At 50.5% G+C, this 21,833-nt stretch overlaps 1 protein-coding gene across 12 annotated transcripts in view; it reads left to right on the forward strand.

The window, feature by feature from the left end:
• Window positions 1–21,833, forward strand: part of LOC147826497 (receptor-type tyrosine-protein phosphatase gamma-like) — a 121,043-nt gene that overhangs the window by 13,473 nt on the left and 85,737 nt on the right. For 10 of the 12 annotated variants that reach the window (XM_087181623.1, XM_087181621.1, XM_087181624.1 and 7 more), the window contains exons 4-6: window positions 3,123–3,172; window positions 4,740–5,496; window positions 16,619–16,751. In XM_087181623.1, the coding sequence (XP_087037749.1) occupies window positions 3,123–3,172; window positions 4,740–5,496; window positions 16,619–16,751 (940 nt within the window). The remainder of the gene's footprint in view (window positions 1–3,122; window positions 3,173–4,739; window positions 5,497–16,618; window positions 16,752–21,833) is intronic. The other 2 variants (XM_087181622.1, XM_087181630.1) reach the window with 1 other exon arrangement.

A 21,833-nucleotide genomic window follows, 5' to 3' on the forward strand; every position in this document is an offset into this window, starting at 1 on the left:
TGGTATTCAAATGACTCAGGGTAATGCATGTTACAGAATCAGCACAGTGCTAATTACCGATGGAGTGTGTGATACCTCCTCAGTACAGAATGATCTGAATTGCTTGGGACCAGCAGTGCCCACTTTGGAGATATTCTGGATTTTGGAATATTGGGCTAAACTTCACTCATTGAGCACCCCTAATCCAAAATTTGAAGTCCAAAATGATCCAGGATCCCAAGCCATTGGAGCATCATGTCAGGATTCATAAAGATGAGCACTTTCAGATGTGGGGATTGGGGATGTTCAACCTGTGTTAGGTTTGATGGGAAAAATAATAAAAGGTCTGGGGATGTAGCTCAGTCATAGAGTGCTCCCCTAGCAAGTATGAGGGGAAGAAAAGATGTGATGTGTTCAATTCCGACCATCTCAGAGCATATCAGTAACAATCATAATAATGAAGGTGCATCCAGGATAAGAAGCCCTCCATCCTAGATTTGTTCCAAGGGTCCCTTGTGACTTGAAAATTTTGCAGGTAAATAATTCATTGTTAATGATCTCACCCTTCCGTTGAACCAAACTGAAATGAGCATAGCTCCATGTTTTTCATGAAGAAAGCACTGGGTGTGTCCAGCTGTCCTGAATGCATTAGTCCCTGTCCCTGTGCCCAGGTGGGCCCAAGGGCCAAGGCCAGGTCTGTGAGCAGAGGGGAGGGAGAAGGGCCCAAGACTGGGAGCTCCCTGTGGCCTTTGGGCACATGAGTCGTGATTGGGCCTCCTGGGGTCCGATCCAGAGCTGGAATCTGCAGTGCTTCCTCTCCTGATTAATAGCGCTGGACCTGCCTGGCTTCTGCATGGACTTTGAAAAATTAAATGTTTGTAATATAATGTAATTCAAAAAGCCCTGCCTGCTATAAATTCAAAGCGGAGTGTCTTGTAAATGCCAGATCCCAGTGACTTATTGAAAATGGCCAGCGTCTCCTTTTTCTGCTGACTTTCCTGCTCAGAGGTAGGCACGAGTTCTGTGTGCTGGTGGCATTTCTCCCTAAGGCTGATAGAGGAGCAAGGTCCTGTCTTCAGTGCCCCCCCCCACAAGGCCCCCAGCATTTTCCTCGGGTTACCACATGAGCATTGCCAAGCCGAAGTCTTAGTCAAGGAAGCTCATTGGCCTGCTTGCTGAGGCAGGTGGGTGCTTCTGAGCAGGAGCGGCCAGTGTACAAACTGGTCAACTGTGAGGACTTCAGGTGTTTTTGTTTTTTGCTTAAATTCTTTTATCGGTACATTTCAGGTATACAATACATTCACATTTTTCATTGGGTGCTTGCACCTGTACAGGACGTGTATCTCGGTTCTTATTTTTTCCCCATTCCCTGTGCGCCCTTCCCTGTTTACAAAGACTTTGTTTCCATTTCCTTTTGTCACAAATTTTCCTTTCCCTTCTTTCCTTTCCCCTTCCCCTCCCACTTCCTCTACCCCTTTTGACCATTTCTTCATATTTCAAATTATCAATTATTTGTTTTAATCATTTTAATCCTTATTTACACTTTCAGTTTCTCACACTAGAGAAACTATTCGGTATTTACACGTGTGTCCTATTCACTTAAGAGTATGGAGAACTTAAGTTTTAAAAGTAAACAAAAGAGTTTAGAAAATTGCACAGTAGCTTTTTTCACAATAGGTTTGTTAATGATAATACATTGATATCTGATTTGGGAGCATGAAGAATCTACATGGGATATTGAGCATGTTATAACACAACAGTATTTGTGTACCATGGGATGACAGTAAGTATATCTGCCTTCCTTTGCTGGTTGTGATGAGAGCAATTATAGCAGGAGTCTTAGGTGAAAGCTACTATTTACAATGTTGGGAGAAAATTCAGTTAAAAAAACTTGCGGGACAAACAAAAATATAGGTAGGTCACTTAACATTTCTAGTTCATGTAAAAAGCATACCAGGTACAAGCATTACGTGTTTTGGTAATCAGCCTGGCTTTTTTATTTTTACTTTTTGCTAATTTCTTAGGGCCATGTATGTAGGACATAAGTGTTCAGGTTCTGTAGCACTATTTTTTAAGTAACCACAAAGAACAGATTTGGTTTCTTCGGAAAGTTATATTTTTATGCATTATTTGCAATAACCCAAAGGTAGAAGCAACCCACATGGCCATTGACCCATGAATCGATAAAGAAAAGTGATAGATAACGTACAGTGGAATATTATTTAGCCTCACATGGTAAGGAAACTCTAGCACTTGCTATATGACAGGGATGACCCTTGAGGACATTCTGCTACACCAAAGAAGCCAATCACAAAAGCCTGAATATGCATAATTGCAGTTCCTTGAGGTATCTAGAGTAGTTAAAATTCATAGAAATAGAAAGCAGAATGATGGTTGCCAGGGTAGGTGTAGGAGAAAATGTGTTGCTATTTAAAATATACAGAGTTTCAGTTTTGCAGGTTGAAGTCTTGGAGATAGATGGTGGATATCCTTCACTACTATAAAAATATGCGTCTCAAAATGGTTGGGATGATGCATTTGTGTTAGCTGTGCCCTACTGCAATTTGAAACCGCTTTTAACATTTCTAAGAATACGGGGAAACAGAATTGCAGGAAGGAGTGAACACCAAGAAGGTGAGATGCGGTTAATATACAATTATACGACCATATAAAACTAATGGTGTCCGCAGGTCAGAGGATTGTAAAGCACAAATAGAAGCAGAATATAGGACAATACACAAAAGCTGAGGCAGCCGGCACAGCTTCAATTACCATACAGTTCTTATATTCTTGAGACGTGGTAAAAGTACTAATTTAAGATAAACCACAGTAAGTTAAAGTGTGTATTAGAATCACTAAACAGATGATCCAAGAAGTGATGACCAAGATTTTTTAAAATGTTAACTTCATAGCTTTAGATAGGGTACAGCAAACTGCAGCTCTAGTTCTCTGCATGTTTTTGTCGGACCACAAGCTAGAAAGCGCTTTCATCTTTTAAAATGGTTTGAAAAAATGTGCAGGAAAATATTTTGTGACCTTAGAAATTCTATGTAGTTTCAATTTGTGTCCATAAGTACAGCTTTGTTGGAAGCACAGCCTAAACACTGGCGTATTGTTTATCCTGTAATCTCTTTATTTCTCAGCTAACACCACCCGAATATTCCAAGGGACCAGAATCGTGAAAACAGGAGTGGTGAGTATGAACCACAGTTGCTGTGTCTTGGCTGGTCTTGAGTCTGCATGCAGTTAAGCCCATTACCACCAGGTGGCAGTATAATGTTGTTGAACTGCTTCATGGGAAGCAGTTAAGCTAGAGAAAAACTCATTCAGTATGTTCCCAAAACAAACTGCACAACAGTAGCCACGTACTGTACATGTTTTAGACATATAAATCTTTGAGATCTGTAATTATTACGATTCTGTGGTCAGATGATACAGGGGGCAAGGAGGTAAATCTATTCTTAGCAGTTTCATTTGGCATATGCTATAATTCAGATGTTGTTGTTACAAGCCAAAAGTTATGTAGATCTGCATATATCTGGAGCCTGAATGGACAGCTCAGTTTTCCCATTCCCGGTACAACTAATAATCACAGTACTAATTCCAGTGGAGGAGATAACAGTCATAGCCTGAAACTCACTGTGCTACTCACTTTCTGGATCTGGGCTACATCCTATTTTATTTCCTGCCGTGAAGAGCCTAGAAAGTCAGTGTGACTGTGCTTCTCACTTCACAGACAGGGCAGCATGGCTCAGTGAGGGTAAGTCGTGTGCCACATCGCCCCGAGAGCACATGAGGGTCCGTCCCCTCAGCCAGGTGGCTGGACTTCCCTGGGTGGAGTGCCTGATGATCTGCAACGCTGGCTCAGAACTCGACCTAACACAGTCACCCTCAGAGTAGCAAGTTCTCAGTGTAACACTTGATATTAGGAAACCCAAGTTGTGGCTACTGTGTTTTATCCGAATGGAACCCCACAATGGAGCCCCGGCCAGTCTAGTGGGAGAGTGCTGAGGCTGCACACAGGCAGTCCTGCCTCTGGACCTTCCTAGTGGTCTCCTCATCTGGAAACTGGGGCGATGTGTGCCTGCCTCGAGGACAGCAGAGGCAGTCCTGGGACGGGGTGGCCCTGGTTCCAAGGACTGCTTGCTGTTGCTTCCTGAGCATAGGTTCTCGGGATAAACCCAGAGTGCATGGCACTGTGGTCGGAGAGTGCAGCTCTTGTATCTGCCCTGCTGCTGCAGACTGGGGCCAGCCACTGTCCTTCCCTGTCCTTCTGTTGCCTCACTGTGAGACTGTGAGGTTGGACCCAATTGCAGGGCCTTTGCAGAGAATCTCAGAGCTGTGCTTTCGCCCGAAGTGCCCAGGTTCGACCTCAAAGCCCACTCCCTGAAGAACAGTGGACTGAGTGACTGCCGTCCCCAGAATACCACTGCCTCCTTCTGGGTCTTTAAGCCAACTGTAACGCTACTGACTTTTTTCTCTCTCTTTTTGGTCATTAGCCTCATCCTGAGCACTATGCGTGAAAAGCTGTGTTTGGTACGCTAGGTAGACTTTGTAACGTGTCCAAGTAGCTATGAAACTGTTAAAGTAAGGGCTGGTCTCCAGTGGTCAGGCTGTGCACCATGGTCTAGGAAAGCCTGCAGTTTAGATGGACGAAACTCGGAGGTGTGACAGGCGAGGGCTCCGTTCCCAGTCCTGATTGCTGACGCTGCTGTGCTTTGTCCTTCTGCCCCTTCTGCACCCTCGGGTGACCCTTTCAGCCCACAGCATCTCCTGCCTCTTCAGCAGACATGGCCCCCATCAGCTCGGGGTCTTCCACCTGGACATCCTCTGGCATCCCTTTCTCCTTTGTTTCCATGGCGACGGGGATGGGCCCCTCCTCCAGCGGCAGCCAGGCCACAGTAGCCTCCGTGGTCACCAGCACACTCCTGGCAGGCCTGGGGTTCGGAGGCGGCGGCATCTCCTCCTTCCCCAGCACCGTGTGGCCCACGCGCCTCCCCACGGCCGCCTCGGCCAGCAAGCAGGCAGGGAGGCCGATCCTGGCCACCACAGAGGCCTTGGCGTCCCCAGGGCCAGATGGTGACACGGCCCCAACCAAGGACGGCGAGGGAGCAGAGGAAGGAGAGAAGGACGAGAAGAGCGAGAGCGAGGATGGCGAGCGGGAGCACGAAGAGGAGGGGGAGAAGGACTCTGAGAAGAAGGAGAAGAGTGTGGCGACCCACAGCAGCACTGAGGAGGGTGACCGGACCACACCCACCCCAGCCCCATCAGCCCCCAACAGGACTGCGGAGGAGGGCGGCCATCAGACTATATCTGGGCACGGGCAGGACCACACTGCCACCCCCACGCACCAGGCTGGCCCAGACTCTGACGTGGTCCCCTCCACCCAAGTGCCCCCCACAGCCACAGAGGAGCATTATGCAGCCAGGGATCCCAAGAGGCCCGGGGTGCCATCGAAGAAGCCTACGTCCCGGGACCGATTTTCCGAGGACAGCAGATTCATCACTGTTAATCCAGGTAAGTGGTGCTGGCCCTCCTGCGGGTTCCATGCTGCTGTGAGAAATATGAGCCATCCTCTAGGAGTGGGAGGCAGGGGCCCGGCAGACAGCTGTAACCCCAGCACTCTGGGAAGCTGAGACAGGAAATTACAAATTGGAGACTGTCTCTGGAGAAAACGGAGGAGTGGGAATGTAGCCCAGTGTGAAGGCCCTAGGTTCACTCTCTAGCCCTGCAGAACACCAAAGAAGAGAAAGAAGTTGGGGTAGGGCTCGAAGTCTCAGAAAGTCGCCAGTATTCTTGGAACTGAAGCAAAAGGACGTCCATCTGCAGTTCGCTCATTCAGATCTCAATCTGTGATCGGTGGTACAGCGGCCCCACTGACATACTGGGCCCTGGGTCGGCTGAGGCCCAGGGAGGGCAGTGCCTGCCTCACTGTCTCAGGGGGAGCAGACGGGAGCTAGACAGTGAGCAGCTAGAGCACATGCAGGAAGTTAGGAAGCAGGCACAGCCCAGAGCAGCCATGTAGGTGGTGAGCTGGCAAACCCCAAAACCACCTGACTCCTTTTTGGAGGTGAAATGGGAATAGAACAAATGAACCGGAAGCTGTCCAAGAGGACAGGGGCCGCCTTTAGCTCGGGAAGGCCGCTCTGGAGAAGTGGCATTTACGATGAAGCCTAAGGGTTTCTGTCTGGGGAGCTCGTATTAGTGCACGGTCCTAGCCGGAGAAATGTGGTCCTCTGTCCCAGAGCTGCTCTGGGTCGTGTGCCCTGCCCAGTGTCCGGGTGATGGGATGTGGACAGGGTGGGTCTGGCCGTCGCGAGGCGGGCTCCTGTCTCTTCCATGGTAGCAGTGCTTTCTCTGCTTCTCGTGTGCTCCAATCTTAATGAACCCTCCTGAGAGCTTCCACGAGGGAGCCATAGCATGAAGGGTTGTTACTGTTGGGAGGGGTTTTCTTAATAAGAAATTCTTCATTTTGCCAGCCTACAAGATGTTTAGCAACAATTTTTTTAAGCTGTTGTGGAGTTATAAGAGTGCAAGAAAAAGGCAACTGGTAAATATTTATTTGCTTTTGCACTTGTAAACATTAAAATTCATCTAAAGCTGAGATCTCGTATGTTAAGATACAACTTAGAATAAATTTTCATGTTTTGAATTACTTTCCCCTTAAAGCTGATATGAACTATTTTTTTAAGTAGGGGTCTCCTATGGGTGTTTCTCAGTCTCGGGTGGAGTTATGTGGAGAGGTCCACAGTAGCCTTCTGTGGAATTGAGTGAAGGAAATATGAGGACAGCTGTGAAGCAATTCCTGTATGGACATGGCATTTCGTGTGGGGGACGCCATCAACAAGTTGAATTTCTTGCATTTGAGGCTATTAAAGAAGTGCTATGCTGCACACCAGGCAGAGGACTAGACTTTGGGAATAGCACGTAGATCAGGAAAGGCTTCTATTTTCCGGGGTTGTATTTTAGTGAGGGCGTCTGAGAATATCCTAGTAAACTTGGCTATAAATGTAATGTTCATTGGTAAAGTTGGGGAGGGTCTCGTGCAGCACTGAGTATTCAGGATGACTTTTGAACAGAGACCCAAGCGGTGAGGAACTAGCCACATAGAGACACTGACAGGTGCATTCAAGGGTGCAGGAGCAGCAGTAGTGGAGACCCTAAACCGGGGATGAATCTGGGACCATTCAGCTGCTTTCAGGAGGCCAGTGTAGTTGGACCATGGAGTGCGAGACTGGCAGAGTTCAGATAAGGAAGGAGTCAGTTGGCCTTGCTGTGGACTTGACTGCTTGAAATGGGAATCCAGTGGTGGGTTGTAGCAGGGGAAGTTACTCGTCTGACGTTTTTGAAAGCTCACTGGTCCTCTGCATGGAGACATTTAGGGGAGGTGGAGGTGGACTCACTGCTCCCCATTAGGAGCAGTAGTGTTTTCTCTGAGGAGCAGGGGTGGACTTGGAATTGATCTTTGGGCTTGCATGGTCTGACCTTTGGACTGAGGACCCTTAACAGAGTAATGTTGTCAGCCTGCTTCTCAGATATCCCTTTGGCCACACTCCTGGAATATACAGCTGCTAGGAGTAGGGTCCACAACTGCTCCAGATAAGTGACAGGGAGTTATTGCTGCTGGAGTAAGACTGCAGATCCAGGGAGACCGGGGCAGAAACAGGGTAAGCTGTGGGGATACTCAGCTCCAGGAATGGGGCATATGGGTCTCCAGCGTCTGCCCTGCAGGTGTCAGACAGCATTTGGCAGCCTTGGCAAGAGTGGCTTTTGGAATCAGATCAGCTCAGTAAGGCTGGTGCCCATTCACTCCCGGTTCTCAGACCAGGTCTTGCTCAGTGCCCTCATCTGCAGAGTGGAGATGACAGTAGCTCTTTAATCAGGGCAGAAGGTGATGGGAATAAACACAGTCGCCCTTTTTGTGGGTGACGGAAAGGAGGGATTGTCGGCAGCCCACATGCCACATCGTAACAATGGCAGCTATGAGAAGGCCCCCATGGAAGTTAAAGCACACGGCTAGACCAGTCCTAGTCCGCTGCTATGAAAATCGACTTCCTGGAGCACCCGTTCATCCCTGTCCCTCATGAGTCAGAGCGTCCCCACTTCAGCTCAGCAGCAAGGTCCTCTTCTTCCTTAGGCCAGAGAGATCCTTCCTTCCAAGTTGAAAGTTTACCTTGGAAGGTGGTAGTGGGATCCTTTAAGCCCCGAGTCAGCAAACCTTTTCAGCAAAGGTCAGATGGTAAATATTTTCAGCTTTGCAGGTCATGGGTCTCACTTACCACCCCAGTTCTGGCTTACAGCACAAAAGACACCTCGGTAATATGGAAACGTGTAAATGTGCTTAGACACCAACAGACCTTGTTTACAGAAACTGCGGGCCTGACTTGGTCCAGAGTTGGTGTTGGCCAATCCTTCTGCTTAAGCAGACAGACGGGTGGAAATACCTTGGGCGTGAAATCAGCAAACCCGCATCAGTCCTGATGCCCAAGGTCTCGCTCCACTTTATCCAACTCATCCTGCCCCCATCTACCTCCTCCAGCTTGGTGTTCATTATTTTAATTGAAATAAACACCCTTTTAATGTTAGCGCTGATTGAGTTTTCAGGGCTCGGATATACACTTGCTTAAATCTGTTTCACATTTTTGACTCCGCACATTTAGTGAAAATGATTTCAATCAGTATCTGGTCTCTTTCAAAAAAGGACTAGTGTTTAAGTGACCAAGCAGGTTATATTTTTACATTGACTCCAAAGGGCTGGGTAAAACTCCTTTGCTATTTGAGAAGTGCCTTCTGGGCACTACAGAATACACTGTCATTTCCTCCCAGGAAGTATCTGGGTCCTTGGAAGTTCCTGTCCCCCCAAGCGATCTTTGAATGGGACAGATTGGGCATCGCTGAGGGAAAACCAGGCGATGTGAGGAAAGGCAGTGCGTGCTTGGACCCTGGTGATTTCAGAAACACATGATCTCGCACTGATGCTGGCAGTCTGGGAGGTTAGGACTGGGGTGTACGTGAAGCGGTCTGGGAGCCACATTATGCTATGGGACAGGCCACGTGCAGAAGGACAGATGCTGTCTGACTGCACTCACAGAAGGTACTGAGATGCAGGGTTCAGCCTATAGAAACACTGAAGGTTACCAGGGGCCGGGGGCAGAGCATGAAGAGTTGTGATTTAATGAGTGCAGAGTTTCCATTTAGTAAGATGAGAAGGTTCTCAAGATTGGTTGCCCACCAACCAAGTGTAAATACACTTAACAGTGAGTGCTAAACTGTATGCTTAGAAATGGCTAAGATGGTACATTTTCCACTACATGTTTTTTTAATCACAACTGGAGGGAAAGCAGCCACCTTACTTGAGAGTGAGTGGTTACTATTAATGAGTGCAGTTAAGTCCCCTACAAACATTCCTGTTGTGAACTTTCAGAGATATGAACCGACCTCACATCAGGAACACTCGTAGATGGAACAGATCTCAGAAGCAGTTCACAGGTCTGCTGGACACTGTCACAGTTGTGCTGCCATGTGCTTACTGGACAGTGCCTTAGTGTAGAGTAGCACAGTACATTTGGGGACTCACTGTACTGTTGTGTGTGTGTCGGGTGTTTTTATGCTTTACATTGTGTAACTGCATATGAGACTCACTTTGTTGGACTTAGGGACGGATCCAAACTCCGATTGTTCTCCCAGAGCAGAACTCGTTCCTAAGTGGGGTATTTATTTACTGTAGTAAAATTTCCCGGGATGCAGACAGGCTATAAACGTATGGTGTGCAAGCGGTCCTCTCTCTCTGCCTCCCAGACTCCTGAGCGTGCCCTCTCCGGCCACTCTAGTTGAGTCTTGATGATGCAGAGGTTTTGTCCCATGGCCGGGGCCGAGCCTGCACTTCGGGGCGTGAAGCCCTTTGGCTCGGTCCATCTGATACATGGCTGCATGCGGCATTTATAGTACATTGTGCTCCGTTCTTATTTGCTTCTACTGGGATGAGAGCCAAGCCAGAAAAAGGCAAACAGCATTAATTCAGTGATGACATATGCCACTGAAAACTGTTTTTCTTTTCTTTTTTTCTAACATTTTTTAAGAAGCAGAATGGAAGTGCTTTACTCAGACGCTGCTAGATGTGGGAATGGAAACTGGGAGGAGGAGGAGTGGAGGCAGGGAGGTGGCTGAGCCTTCCTGGCCTCCCTGCACCACTCAGAGAGAGCTGGTGACCGTCATGCCCCATGCTTCCCGTGAAGGTAGTTCTGAGGCCTGCACAGATTTTGTGACTGGGCCCAGGCTGCTGCCCAGCTCCTGACCCTGGGAGCAGATGTGCTTTGCACCCCCGTCCATGTGGGGAGGAGTGCGGAGGTATCCAGGGATAACCGAATGGACTGTGTTATAGAGGCAGAGCGGCGGCACGGTTGATTTCTAATTAGTAGAAAAGTCAAGTTTCTTGAAAAGTAAGTCGAGGAAGCCAGGAACAGTGACACGCACCTGTAATCTCAGCCCGGGGCAGGCTGAGGCGGGAGGATCACAAATTCAAATGTGTAACATAGCAAAGACCCTGTCTCATTTTTTTAAATTTTGTTTTTAAAGGGCTGAGGCTGTGGGTCAGTGGTAGAGCATCCCGGGATCGATCCCCAGTACAGATGGACGGATGGACGGATGGATGATTGGATGCATGGATGGGAGGAAGGGTTACCGTTAGGGTTCTCTAGTTCACCGGGTGGAGTGCCATTCTGCAGAGAGAGACTGGCTGGCTGAAGCAAGTGGGCAGGAGGCATGAGAGATGAGGAGAGCAGATGTGCAGTGTGATGCTGGTGAGCCCCGAGGACTGTGGCAAGGTGGCGCACCCTACGCGAAGGGCGCATGCTGCCTGGTGCCAGGCTGCTTGTGCGCCACGTGGAACTCCAGCCTCTGTTTGCCACCTTCAGCATGTCCAGTGGAAGCTTCCACTGCAGCTTTGTGTGTCGACTCTTGTTTAAATGCTGGCAGGTAGGTCACAATTTAAAATTAATTCCCAGGGAAGGGAGGGAGGGGGCTCAGCCAATCCAGTCTGTGGAGCAGCTCGTTCACAGCCATGGCGGCAAGAGTGGGATGCCCGCCCTGCCAGGACGCTCTTGCTTCTGGGTGAGCAGAGCTGCGGTAACCCAGAGCTCCTGGCACTGTGGAGGACACTGAGCCCTGCAAGACCTGGGAAGCCAGGCTGCTGGACCCTGCGTGGGACAGTGAGGTCCCAAGGACAGCGATGAGTCGGGCCCCAGATGGCCTCTCGTGGCATTCTGATAGCCATTCAGGGCCCATCACGTCCGTGGGGGAGCAGTGTGTACCAGGTGGCACCTGTCCTCCCGGGGGCGGGTGCCTGGTTTATTACACTGTGCGCACCACTGCTCAGCTTCCTGGGAGGAGAGCAGTAAACACTGCCTGGCCCCTCCCCTGTGTCGGGTAGTATGGGTAATGCCCCACTGAACAGGAGCAGCTTCCTGAGGGTGCAACCCAGACAGGCAACACTGCCTACCCCCATGTTACACTATCCCCTTCTTGAAACGTTTTAGTAATTTTCTAAACGTTGAGACAGGGTCTTACTGTGTCACTAAGTCGCCAGGTCTGGGCTTGAAGTTGTGACCCTCCTGCCTCTGCCTCCCAGAGTGCTGGGATTCCAGGTGTGCTTCGCCACCCTTGCTACAGTACTATTTAACAGTTTTTGAACAAGAGGCTCCGTGACTTCATATTGCATCTGGCGCTGCAGATTAGGTTGCCGTCACATAGATTACCTCATTAACTCTCATGGTTCCCTCAAGATTGTTGCTTTTGTGGAGGAGGGATCAGAGGCAGAGACAGGCACTTTCCTCAGTTTTAATGACCCACAGCCAGCTGAAGTCCGGAAATGTTAAGTGGGACATTCTAGAAATAAATAGCTTCCAGTTGTGCGCCATTCTGAGTAGACAGGACTGAGGAGAAGAACTGTCACACAGACTTGCTCCATCCTGCTGAGGATGAGAATTTCCACTTTTCCAGCACATCCACGCCGTGTACACTGCCCACCACTTCCCCAGTCCTTGGTAGCTGTGGCAGATATCAGATTCACGGCTTCAGGTAACGCTGGGGTCCGAACAACCCAATTGTACTTAGTAGTGGCCCCAGAGCACAGGAATCACGATGCTCTCAATTCAGATACGCCACAGAGAAGCCATAAAGTGCTTCCATTATGTGAAAAGGTAAAAGTTCTCTACCTAACAAGAGAGAAAAATTATATGCCGAGACTGCTAAGATGTACAGTACAGCACACGCTTTTGAGAGAGACCACATGCACTGAGCATTTGTTCTAGTATGTTGGTCTTTTGTTCTTTTATTCTACTGTATCCATTTGGAAATTAAACTTAGGTATGTGAGTATAGGGAAAAGTTCCTACGGTGTTTGGTGCCATCTGTGGCCTCAGACACCCTCTGGGGTGTCCTCTCGCATGTGCGTCAGCACGGGAGGGCACTAGGGTCTGGGGCGCAGGTCTGTGGTGTGCTGTGTGCCCAGAGAACCCTGCCATTCCTAGCAGTCTGCTGTTTTCTTGGGGGCCACTGAGCACGTTGAGCAGTAGGACACGTGTGTTTCTTGAGGACATCAGAAGTGTGTGGTGGTCTCCCCCTGAGCCCAGCTTCACGTGCCTGTCCCTTACACACTCCGATGTCACATGGAGGACTCGGGAGGCACCAGGCACTCGGAGCACTCACGGGCACTGGCGCTCTGCCGCGAGTCTGATGGAGAAGAGAGTGGTGATGAATGATGGCGAGGATGAGCTGCTGCGGGTGGCAGGGGTGTTGGTAGCAATGAAGCTGGCAGGGATGGCAGCGAAGAGAATCACAACAACGAAAACTGGCCAGGTGTGGATCAACGCCAGGCAGCATTGTAAACTCTGTCTATGCACGACTCATTTGGTCCTCACCTGCCACAAGCAGCTGTTGTCACCCAAGTCAGCTGAGACCAGGACAGAGAAGTGATGAAGTTAAGGGGCAGAGGTACCGCGGTATCTGGATTTACAGAGGGGGAACCTGAGCCCTGAAAGTTAGGCCACTTACCCAGACTTTCACAGCTAGTAGGAGACAGAGCTGTATTATTCATCTCCTACACACAGACAGAGATTGGGCCTGCGCAGGGGCCTACAGCAACAACAAGGGTGCGGCTACAGTTGTGCTGCATGCAGCGAGATACTAGATGATGACAGCCATGGGTGTGCTGATGAGCAGTCTACTCAGTTTTTGCCTGCTGCCAGGCACACCGTGAAGCCTTCCACATGCATCTCCTCATTGAACTGTTCCAAGGCTGCCATTTTAAAGAGTGAGAACTCCAGGCTTAAGGTGGTTTAAGGTATGGCTGAAGATCATGCAGAAAGTACCAGAGCAGGATTGGAACCTATGATCTCAGCTGTACCCTGCCCTGCAGAGATGCACAGAGCCAGGGCACCAGGAGAACGGGGATGAGGGGTCCACTCCTGGCAGCAGGGCACCAGGGGAGGAGGCAGGGAAGTGGCCAGGCCTGGCCTGGTCCTCCGTTGGATGGATGGGGCTGCAACACAGGAGGGCAGGAGGACCCCATGCATGGTGGTTGGCAGGCATTGCGCTTCCTGTGTGGGAACTCAGGGTCAGCCTGAGGCCTGAGTAGCTCCTAGGACAGTGGCAGGAGCAGATTTCAAGAGTCACCTGGAGTCAGGGATCCAGTCCCATAGTATCACGAAGACAAATTCTGTGGATTTGAACCAAAATCCACCTTCTTGTGCCCCACGTGGAAATGCCTCCTTGTGCTTGTGCTTTCTGTAAAAGACCTGAGCAGATGCAGTCATTTCCAGAGGTGTCCTCAGCAGACACTGCCCCTTGGACTCTGTCTCCTCCAGGATTTCAGTCAGTGCCGAGGCCCCTCCTGAGAAGCTCCCCGAAAACTGGGTCACACAGCACCATGCACTGAGATGTGCAGCCTGAGTCAGCGTAGCCCTGCCCCCGGCTGGCTGTGAGTTCAAGGCCCTGATCCCACACATACAACATTTTCTCCTCTGGCAGTGAGCACAGTGGGCTGTCCCTGTTGGCGGTGACTGTCTTCTCTGGCCCTGGGCCTCCCTGAGAGTCTGAAGAAAACTTTGAATACTCACTTGGTGGAGGGGGAGGGAGGGACAGAACGAAGTGCCACCACAGAGATGTGCGCGTGACTTAGGGACAATGTGAGGTGCCATTGGCCTTCACAGAGAGTGCTGCTGCTGACCCCTTCTGAAGGCCCAGAAATCCTGGGATGGTCTTACTGTGTCAGGATGTAGACACAGCATGGAGCTGGTATCTGTGGCTGTTCAGTAATGTGTGAGGACTAGTGTGGCCGAGAGTCCTCTCCAGCCATTTAGGATGAGCGTCCTCCTCCCATGTCTGCCTGCCATGTGCAGCACAGGCAAGAACCCGTGTCTGTAGAGTGCAGGCAGAAGAGAATTGAGACACTGGACGTTCCCTGTACCTGAGGGTGTCCCAGGGTAAATGCTGAGTTAATTGCACAGGTGGCCTGGACGGTGAGCCCTCCTGACATTTTTTCCATTAACAGGATCTCTTGCTGGTTTCTCTGGCTGGTCCCCCTTGCTTTGCAATGTACACATCACGTGGAGGGGAGAGTGAGTGCACATCTGATGTGTATCTGCCCTGGCGCCTCACCTGCCCTACTTCCAGCATCTGTAGGACTAAAACCCTGAGCCTAATTCACCCTACAGGGGCCTCAGCTGAGCTAGCTTCTCCTTTGCCCTCTGACTCCTCCTTCCTGTTGCTCTTGTACTCCCACCAGCGGCATGGTGTCTGTCCAGAGCATGCTTCCGCCCCTGCACTTGCCTGGTGAGCTCCCCTGCCTCCTGCAGATCCTGCTCTGAACATCACTTCTGGGGGCCACGCTGTGGAGCCCCAAGCATCCACATCATGCTTCCCTAGGTGGCCACATTCACTGTATTCGGATGACCTGTTCTGGGGCCGCCTCTCTTCCTTTCGGTGGGCATAGGGTGGTCCTGTGTGGTGTGCTGAGGCCCATCCTGGCACAGCCCACCTGGCAGGCACCTGTGCTATGGGGAAAATGGGCAGAAATACGCCAGCAAGGATAGTGAGGCATTTTGTAAATGGTGGGGTCTCTATGGTGGTATTTAATCAGTGTGCTTCACCTGCCTGCCTGCGCATTCTTCCCCGTGAGCTGAGGATAAATCGTGCCACCTGCTTCATGGGTCTGCACCAGAAACCCTGGAGGTGTCGGATGCAAATAACACTAGCGGACATCAGTGAGACACAGCATAGCGTGCCTCTGCATGTCTTGGGAGTCTTGTCTCTTTCAATACCGGCTCCCAGGGACGATACTTTCTTTCCTGCCCAGTCCCCGTACTCTGCCTTGCAAACCCAGCCTGATTAACCCTGTGGTTAGTCCACCCTGCAGAGACACCCCAAGCTGCTGAGCACTGGCCTCAGTTTCACAGAGCAGCTGGAATCCCGGCGGAACACCAGTGAGCCTGAAGCCAGCTTTGGACTTTTGAAGGGACTCTTCCTTGGGGTCCTGGTTCACTCTCCCTCTCTCCACTGACCCTGGGCTACTCCCAGCCCCATCCCCAGCACCCGCACCTGGCCTTCACTCCAGACACCTGGCGGTTTCCCAGCATTTGCAACACAGCTCAGGGGAGCCTTGGATCTCCTGCTGAGGCTCCTGAGGCTTCTGAAGATCCTCAGGGCCTGGAGAGATAGAAGGAGCTGCCTGGGCAAGAAGTTCTCCTTGACCAGGGAGAATCCTGAACAAGCTGGTAAATGTTCCCTCTCAACCCCTCTCAAGACTGTCTGCAACTTGAGGCAGACCTGTGCTGCAAGAGGGTAAGGCATGGCTTCCTGTCCTGTGTTATCTTGGAGCTTTTGGAAGGATTGAAGGCAGGTGACAGAACGCACAGAAGTGCTGGAGAGCCAGACTTGAGGAAAAGCAGACTCTGGGGAACGGAGGGGGAGCTGCTGGGCAGAAGCATTGGGGTGCACCTGTTGGGAGGTGCTGGGGTTCAGTCTGTGTCACTGGTGAACATGCCATGGCACGAGTGGCCAGCGCCCTTGCGTGAGTCCTGTGCCCACCTTGGCAGGAGAGCAAGAAGACTCACACTGGGTGTTCAGCCCACTATGCTGTGTACCAGAGCTGAAGGGACTTGTAGCCACCATCAGAAGGGCAGGTTAGGGAAATGGGAGGAGTAAGTGGCTCTGCAGTCCCAGTGGCCGACTTGGTTACCTCATGAAACAAGCCGTGCTGCTTCTCCTGCCCTCGCTCTAGGGAACACAGGAAGCTCCCTGCCCCTTCTGGGGACATAATCACGTTTCCTCAGGGCATCCCTCTGGGCTGGTAACATTCTTGGAGTACGGCTGGACATCTGACTTCTGCACAGCTCTCTTCAAAAACATCCTCAGCTGGTGAGCAAATCCATCCCACTGGCCATTAGACAATGCAGGCTAAGAAGAGGCCACACTTGCGCTGGGACACAGTAGGACATGGAGAGGCCTGCTGGCTGCTCCACCTGCCACGGGGCAGCAGGAGCAAGCAGTCCGGAGCTCTAGAACCCACTCTGAACTCCCCCTCAGTCTCTGGCTCCCACGCTTCGCTCCCTCTAGCCTCTGACTGAGCTGTTTTCTCTCTGCAGCAGAAAAGAACACCTCTGGAATGATAAGCCGTGTTTCTCCAGGGAGGATGGAATGGATCATCCCTCTGATTGTGGTCTCAGCCTTGACCTTCGTGTGCCTCATCCTTCTCATTGCTGTGCTAGTGTACTGGAGGTGAGTACGCCCAGCACCCGGGCTGCCTGGGTGCGGGGGAGACGATGCCCAGGTGTTGCTCCCTGGGGAGGAGCCGATAGCCTCGGGGCAGCCGGAGTGTGTCCAGTGGCATCACCAGGGAGACCCTCTTATCTCTGGACGATGACATGAGCTAGGGCCACTTTCAAGGGCAAGACATTTATGATGAGCTTCTGCAATTTAATGCCCAAGAGTCTTCCTTAAGAATCAGGAGACCCAAGTTCAAATCCCAGCTCTGCTCTTTGCTGGATGCACATCCTGTTTCCATATGAACTTTGGTGGCTCAACCTGCACAAAGAGTTACTCAGTTTTATAGCGTTTCCACTTTCTCAGAGAGTGTGGGTTTTTTTGGTCGGATTTACATAATAATTCCTCTTTATCTTAAAATTTTCTCTTCGTTTTTTGCTGCACATTAAATGTGGTGATAGGAAAACATTTGGCACATTATGTAGCCTTTCATACTTGCAAGATAAAATTGGCCGATTTTAAGAAGTTCTCCCATTATCACTGTTCTCAAAAGGGTTCTCCGCGTCTCCTGGGAGCCGGCCTGCACCCTCCGTGTAGAAGTTGTGTGTGTTTTCAGCCACACAGTCTCAGCAAGTTTGTTCAGATGAGCTGGGCTGGAGCACTCAGGACTCTTCTTCTCTCAGAGCAAGGAAGGAGGCTTCTGACCTTTCTCTGCCAAGCTTCACCAGAATCCCACCCTCTCTTCTTTGCATTTATTCAGTTAAATCTGAACCACTACTGAGTGCCAGGTTGTCCTCTAGGTACCCGTGATACCAAAGTGAGCAAAACATGAATTCCTGCTCTCGTGGAGATTACATTTTAATGGAGGAGACAGGCAAAAACAAGCCAAATGACTAAAGCATAATTCCTAAGATGGCATTATGTGTACTATGGACACAGTCAATCTGGACCGGGGAGGGACCTGCTGGAGTGTTCAGGGTCATCAAGGAGAGCCTCACTGGGCAGTGACATGTGAACAGAGACCTGCGGGCACCCAGTTGGCACATCCGGAGCAAAGGAAACAGCGAGTGCAAAGGCCCGAGCAGAAAGCATGCCCGGCACGTTGCAGGAATAGCTGTGAGGAGTGCAGCTGGAGCACCTGAGTGCAGAGGGAAAGTGCTAGAAGAGTGTCTGAGAGAGAGATGGGCCAGAGGAGGCTCAGGTCCTAGATCGCCTCGTGGGCCATTGTAACACGTTGCCTGTCACCCTAAGGGAAGTGAGGTTCAGTGCAGAAGAGTATTGGAACCTGGCTTCAGCCTTAGTTGTCTGCTGTGTTAAACAGAGTCTGAAGAGCACCTGAGGCAGGGGCCGGGGCAGGGGCAGGGGCGCAGGCCATCGGGGAGACCCCTGAAGTGAAGTAAATGGAGGCAGTGACCATGCGTCAGATGAGGCAGGCGCGTGGGTGGTGGGTGTGGAGTGGATGCAGCTGTATTTTCCAGGTGCGAGCCACAGTGTGTCCTGGCAGATGGACTGTGTGTTCTAGGGTCTGTTCTCAGTCGGCACGATGAGGGGGACCAGGTGAGAAGGGGTCCGCCAGGGTGTGAAGGGAACTGCAGGACCACTGTGCCAAAGGGCAGCCGGGGGTGAGGTGCCTTGTGTTTGGGGCGAGCTTGCAAACGTAGACTCAGATCCATGTCATCCCTTCTCCAGGAGAAACTGATTTGCTAAAGATCTATATCTGGAGCCCACTGGTAAGCTGGGGACTGCTGAAGTGAGTTTCACCCAGAGTGCAAGGCCACAAAGGACCACCTGCCAGTCTCTGGGCTGTGCGCAGGGCTGCAGTGATAGTCGTTCACTCCCCACATAGGAGCAGAGAGGGCCTGCAGCTCTGTGCCAATTAGTGACCCAGAATTAGCAATTCCAGCCTAGGAAGCACTTGTGCCAAGCAATTCTAGCCAAAACCTCAGATTTCATCTGATCGGCCCACCTCGGGCCTTCTGCCTGCTCCTGTTCATATCATGGAGACTGGGGAGGACCATGGGGCATGGATGCCGGGCCGCTAAAACGTGAGCGTTTCCTATGTTCTTCTTGTAGAAAAGGTCTCTGTCCATAGGAAAGACAGCTTTACCACCCTACCATTCAAATGTTCTTTCCTTTGAAGAAACGGCAACTGTTTGTTTTTGAAAATCTCAAACAGAAAATACAGGAATAGTTTGTCCCAAAAATGTTTTTATAATGATACACTTTTTCCCCCAAATTTGGTGTCAAGTAACAAGGGCTTTAGCCTTCATTTAGTGGAGTCTAGATTTGAGTTTTTACCAAAGTCTTAATGTCAGAGGAGAAAGAAAAAAAGCTACAAAGAAGAAAATTCTTGCGGAAGGAAGAAAATAAATTGAGTTCGTGTGAGGCTGATCAGTTGGCTGAGCATGAGAACAGCCCAGAGGGGACAAGGGCCTTTTTTCTGTCCAACTTTTTTCTTGTCATTAATGTGAAAGGAAGCAAAGGGAGCGCACACAGACAAGTGGCAAGTGCGGAGGAGACGTGTGTGCCCTTTGGGAGGCCAGGGCTTCAGGCTGGAGCACGTGCTTCTCTTTGCCTTGTGAGGCACAGTGAGGATGGAGGCAGATCAAAGCCTCCTGGATCATTTCCTCAGGTGGCAGGCCTGCCACCCTAGGCTCAAAGCAGCTCACTGTGGCAGCAGTCTCTGCCACACGAAGGACTGGTTCTTCACAGCTAGCGTTTCAGGTTGTGTGTGTTCCCTCGGACCTGTTGACACTGGTGTTTTATAGGTCCATGAACTAGTGGAAAACTACACCCAGGGTCTCTGCCCTTCTTCCAAAGCTATGCACAGTATGATAATGCTAGCACTTGCTAAATCTCAGGGGTCTATTGTGAGTGCCATGCACATGAGCGGCACCATCGCACAAATCTGTATGGCAGGTGATGGTGATGTTACTGCCCTTTTCCAGTGACCTGCACCTTGACCAGGGAAGAGAAGGAACTCACATTTGTCAAATCCCTCTTGCAGGCCAGGCAGTGTGCAGTATTGTCACCCCTGTGTTGGGCAGGTGACAGAAATCCATTTTAAACTGCCTTAAGCAGGAGGGAGGAAATGTCTGTGGATTATAGAACTGAACATCTGAGGGGGATTGGGCCAAGCTGGACTCAGAAGATGCAAGCAGGACAGGAGGACCGGGCTGGGGTGGTTCGTCTCTGGGGCACGCTCTGTGTGGAGGCGTCCCTCTCAGGCCAAGCCCCTCCTTCTACACAGTGGTCTCTGACCTATTCCTGTGGAAAGGGGCTTTTCTTTCCTAACAGTTCCACTTGAGTCCTAGGATGGTGTTCTCTAATAACTAACTTAAGCCATTCACCCATCCCCAGAGTATTCTGGCGGCCAGGGGCTGGAACTTGCTTGTCACACCTGGGCCTTCTGTGTAATTGTGGAGTCCAGAAGTGGGTAATTGCCATTGCCATCAAAACCGTGGACTGAAAGCTGGCCAAGGGGCAGTTTCCAAGGGACCATCAAGGCCCAGAAGGGTGACTAGTGCAGAAGGTTTCACTGAGGGACCTGTGATTTTAGAAACTAGAAAGCTGCTACTACTATCGGGTGGGCATGGGCCATTTCAGGTTCCTGCTACATGGGCAGCACTCGGCCTTCTTGCTATGCATTGTGCAGGAGCTGCTGAGACAGAGATGAAGCGCCTTGTCCCTCAGTCCATTGGAAGAGCCGGATGGGTGAATATAAAAGGGAATGGAGGGCCGGGGATTTAGCTCAGTGGCAGCGTGCCTGCCTCACAAGTGCAACGTCCTGAGTTTGATCCCCAGTAGCAAAAAACGAGAGAGAGAGAATGGAGATGGTTGGATAAGGTTTCAGTTCCAGCTGGGCTCTCAGCCTTGCAAGGTTGGGGTCAGGGAAAACTGTGGAGGATCTGATGTTTAGAGCAGAGTGTGAGACAGCAAGGGCGAGATCAGGAGTCCACTGGTCCCACCTGAGGGGACGTGTGCCTTGCCCTGAATGAATGAAAGACATTGGAAGAATGAAAAGTGCAGGAAAGCTCAGAGAGAGACTGCTGTGCTCTGGTTCAGTAGGAACACTGGCCCGGACCCTGCACCACTGTGGTCAGCATACATGCATTCTTTCTAGGGCACAGCCACCCGTAAAGGGTGGAAATTGGTTCTGGGAAGGGGAAAACCTTATATCTTTGTGTGTGAAGCACAGGTACATATTTGGTATATGCACAGATATACTTGTGTTAATGGTATTAAAATTGCACTGGGACTGGGCGATTCGGGAGAAAATGTCTACAAAGGGCCATAGGGGAGACGACAGTGGCAAGCGGAATGAGAAGCACTGCCTTACAAGACTCCTCCGTGGCTTCACTTTCTTCTGCTGCAAAATATAGTTCCGAAAGGTGTCACCGAGCCCACGTGAGGATTCTGGGTAGACGGGGAGACGCTGGTCCTGGTGGCTGGGGTCAGTGCACGTGCAGGTGTTTGCTGTAGTTAGAGCAGATCTGACCTCAGGCAAAAAGAGGAATTGTACCCTGCGTCCTAGAGTGCCTAAAAGGAAGATTTAATAATGAGGACCAAATTACAGATCTAAGTAAATGTTGTCCCTTAAATGTAATCGCATTGTGTAGCTGTACACAGTTTCCATTAATTTGTCCTTGCATAAAACAGTACTTGGTTTTCCTTGTAGAGTTCATTCTTCTGAATGACCTGTTGTACAGCATAGCCTCTAATCCATACAAGTCATCTGTGTAGAGCTAAATGTAGTATAAGTGTAGGCTGAGCAACTGAGGAGAAGCACTTTGGGTCCGAAAAGGACAGGGTGACTATGAAGTGACTGAAGTTGGTTTGGGGGACACTCCCCATGGGGCGAAAGGTGCGATCCAGAGGAGGATGTGCCTACATATGTGTACAGGTGAAAGCTGTGGCCCCAGGGACCTTCTCTGCTCAGGGAAACACCTCTGAAGCCCAGTGGCTAGCCTTGATAATTCGGGGATGGCTGTATCGAGTGAGCTTTAGCCACAGCTGACCAGTGTCCTAAACACACGAAAGTCTTTTTGCACTGACATGAAGTCTGACAGGGTTAGGCCGTCCTCCACGTGGCTCCTC

This window comes from Heterocephalus glaber, unplaced genomic scaffold, assembly GCF_053883595.1.
Source record: "Heterocephalus glaber isolate CG9 unplaced genomic scaffold, H.glaber_assembly_v1.0 deba00001472, whole genome shotgun sequence".
Taxonomy (NCBI): Eukaryota; Metazoa; Chordata; class Mammalia; order Rodentia; family Bathyergidae; genus Heterocephalus; species Heterocephalus glaber.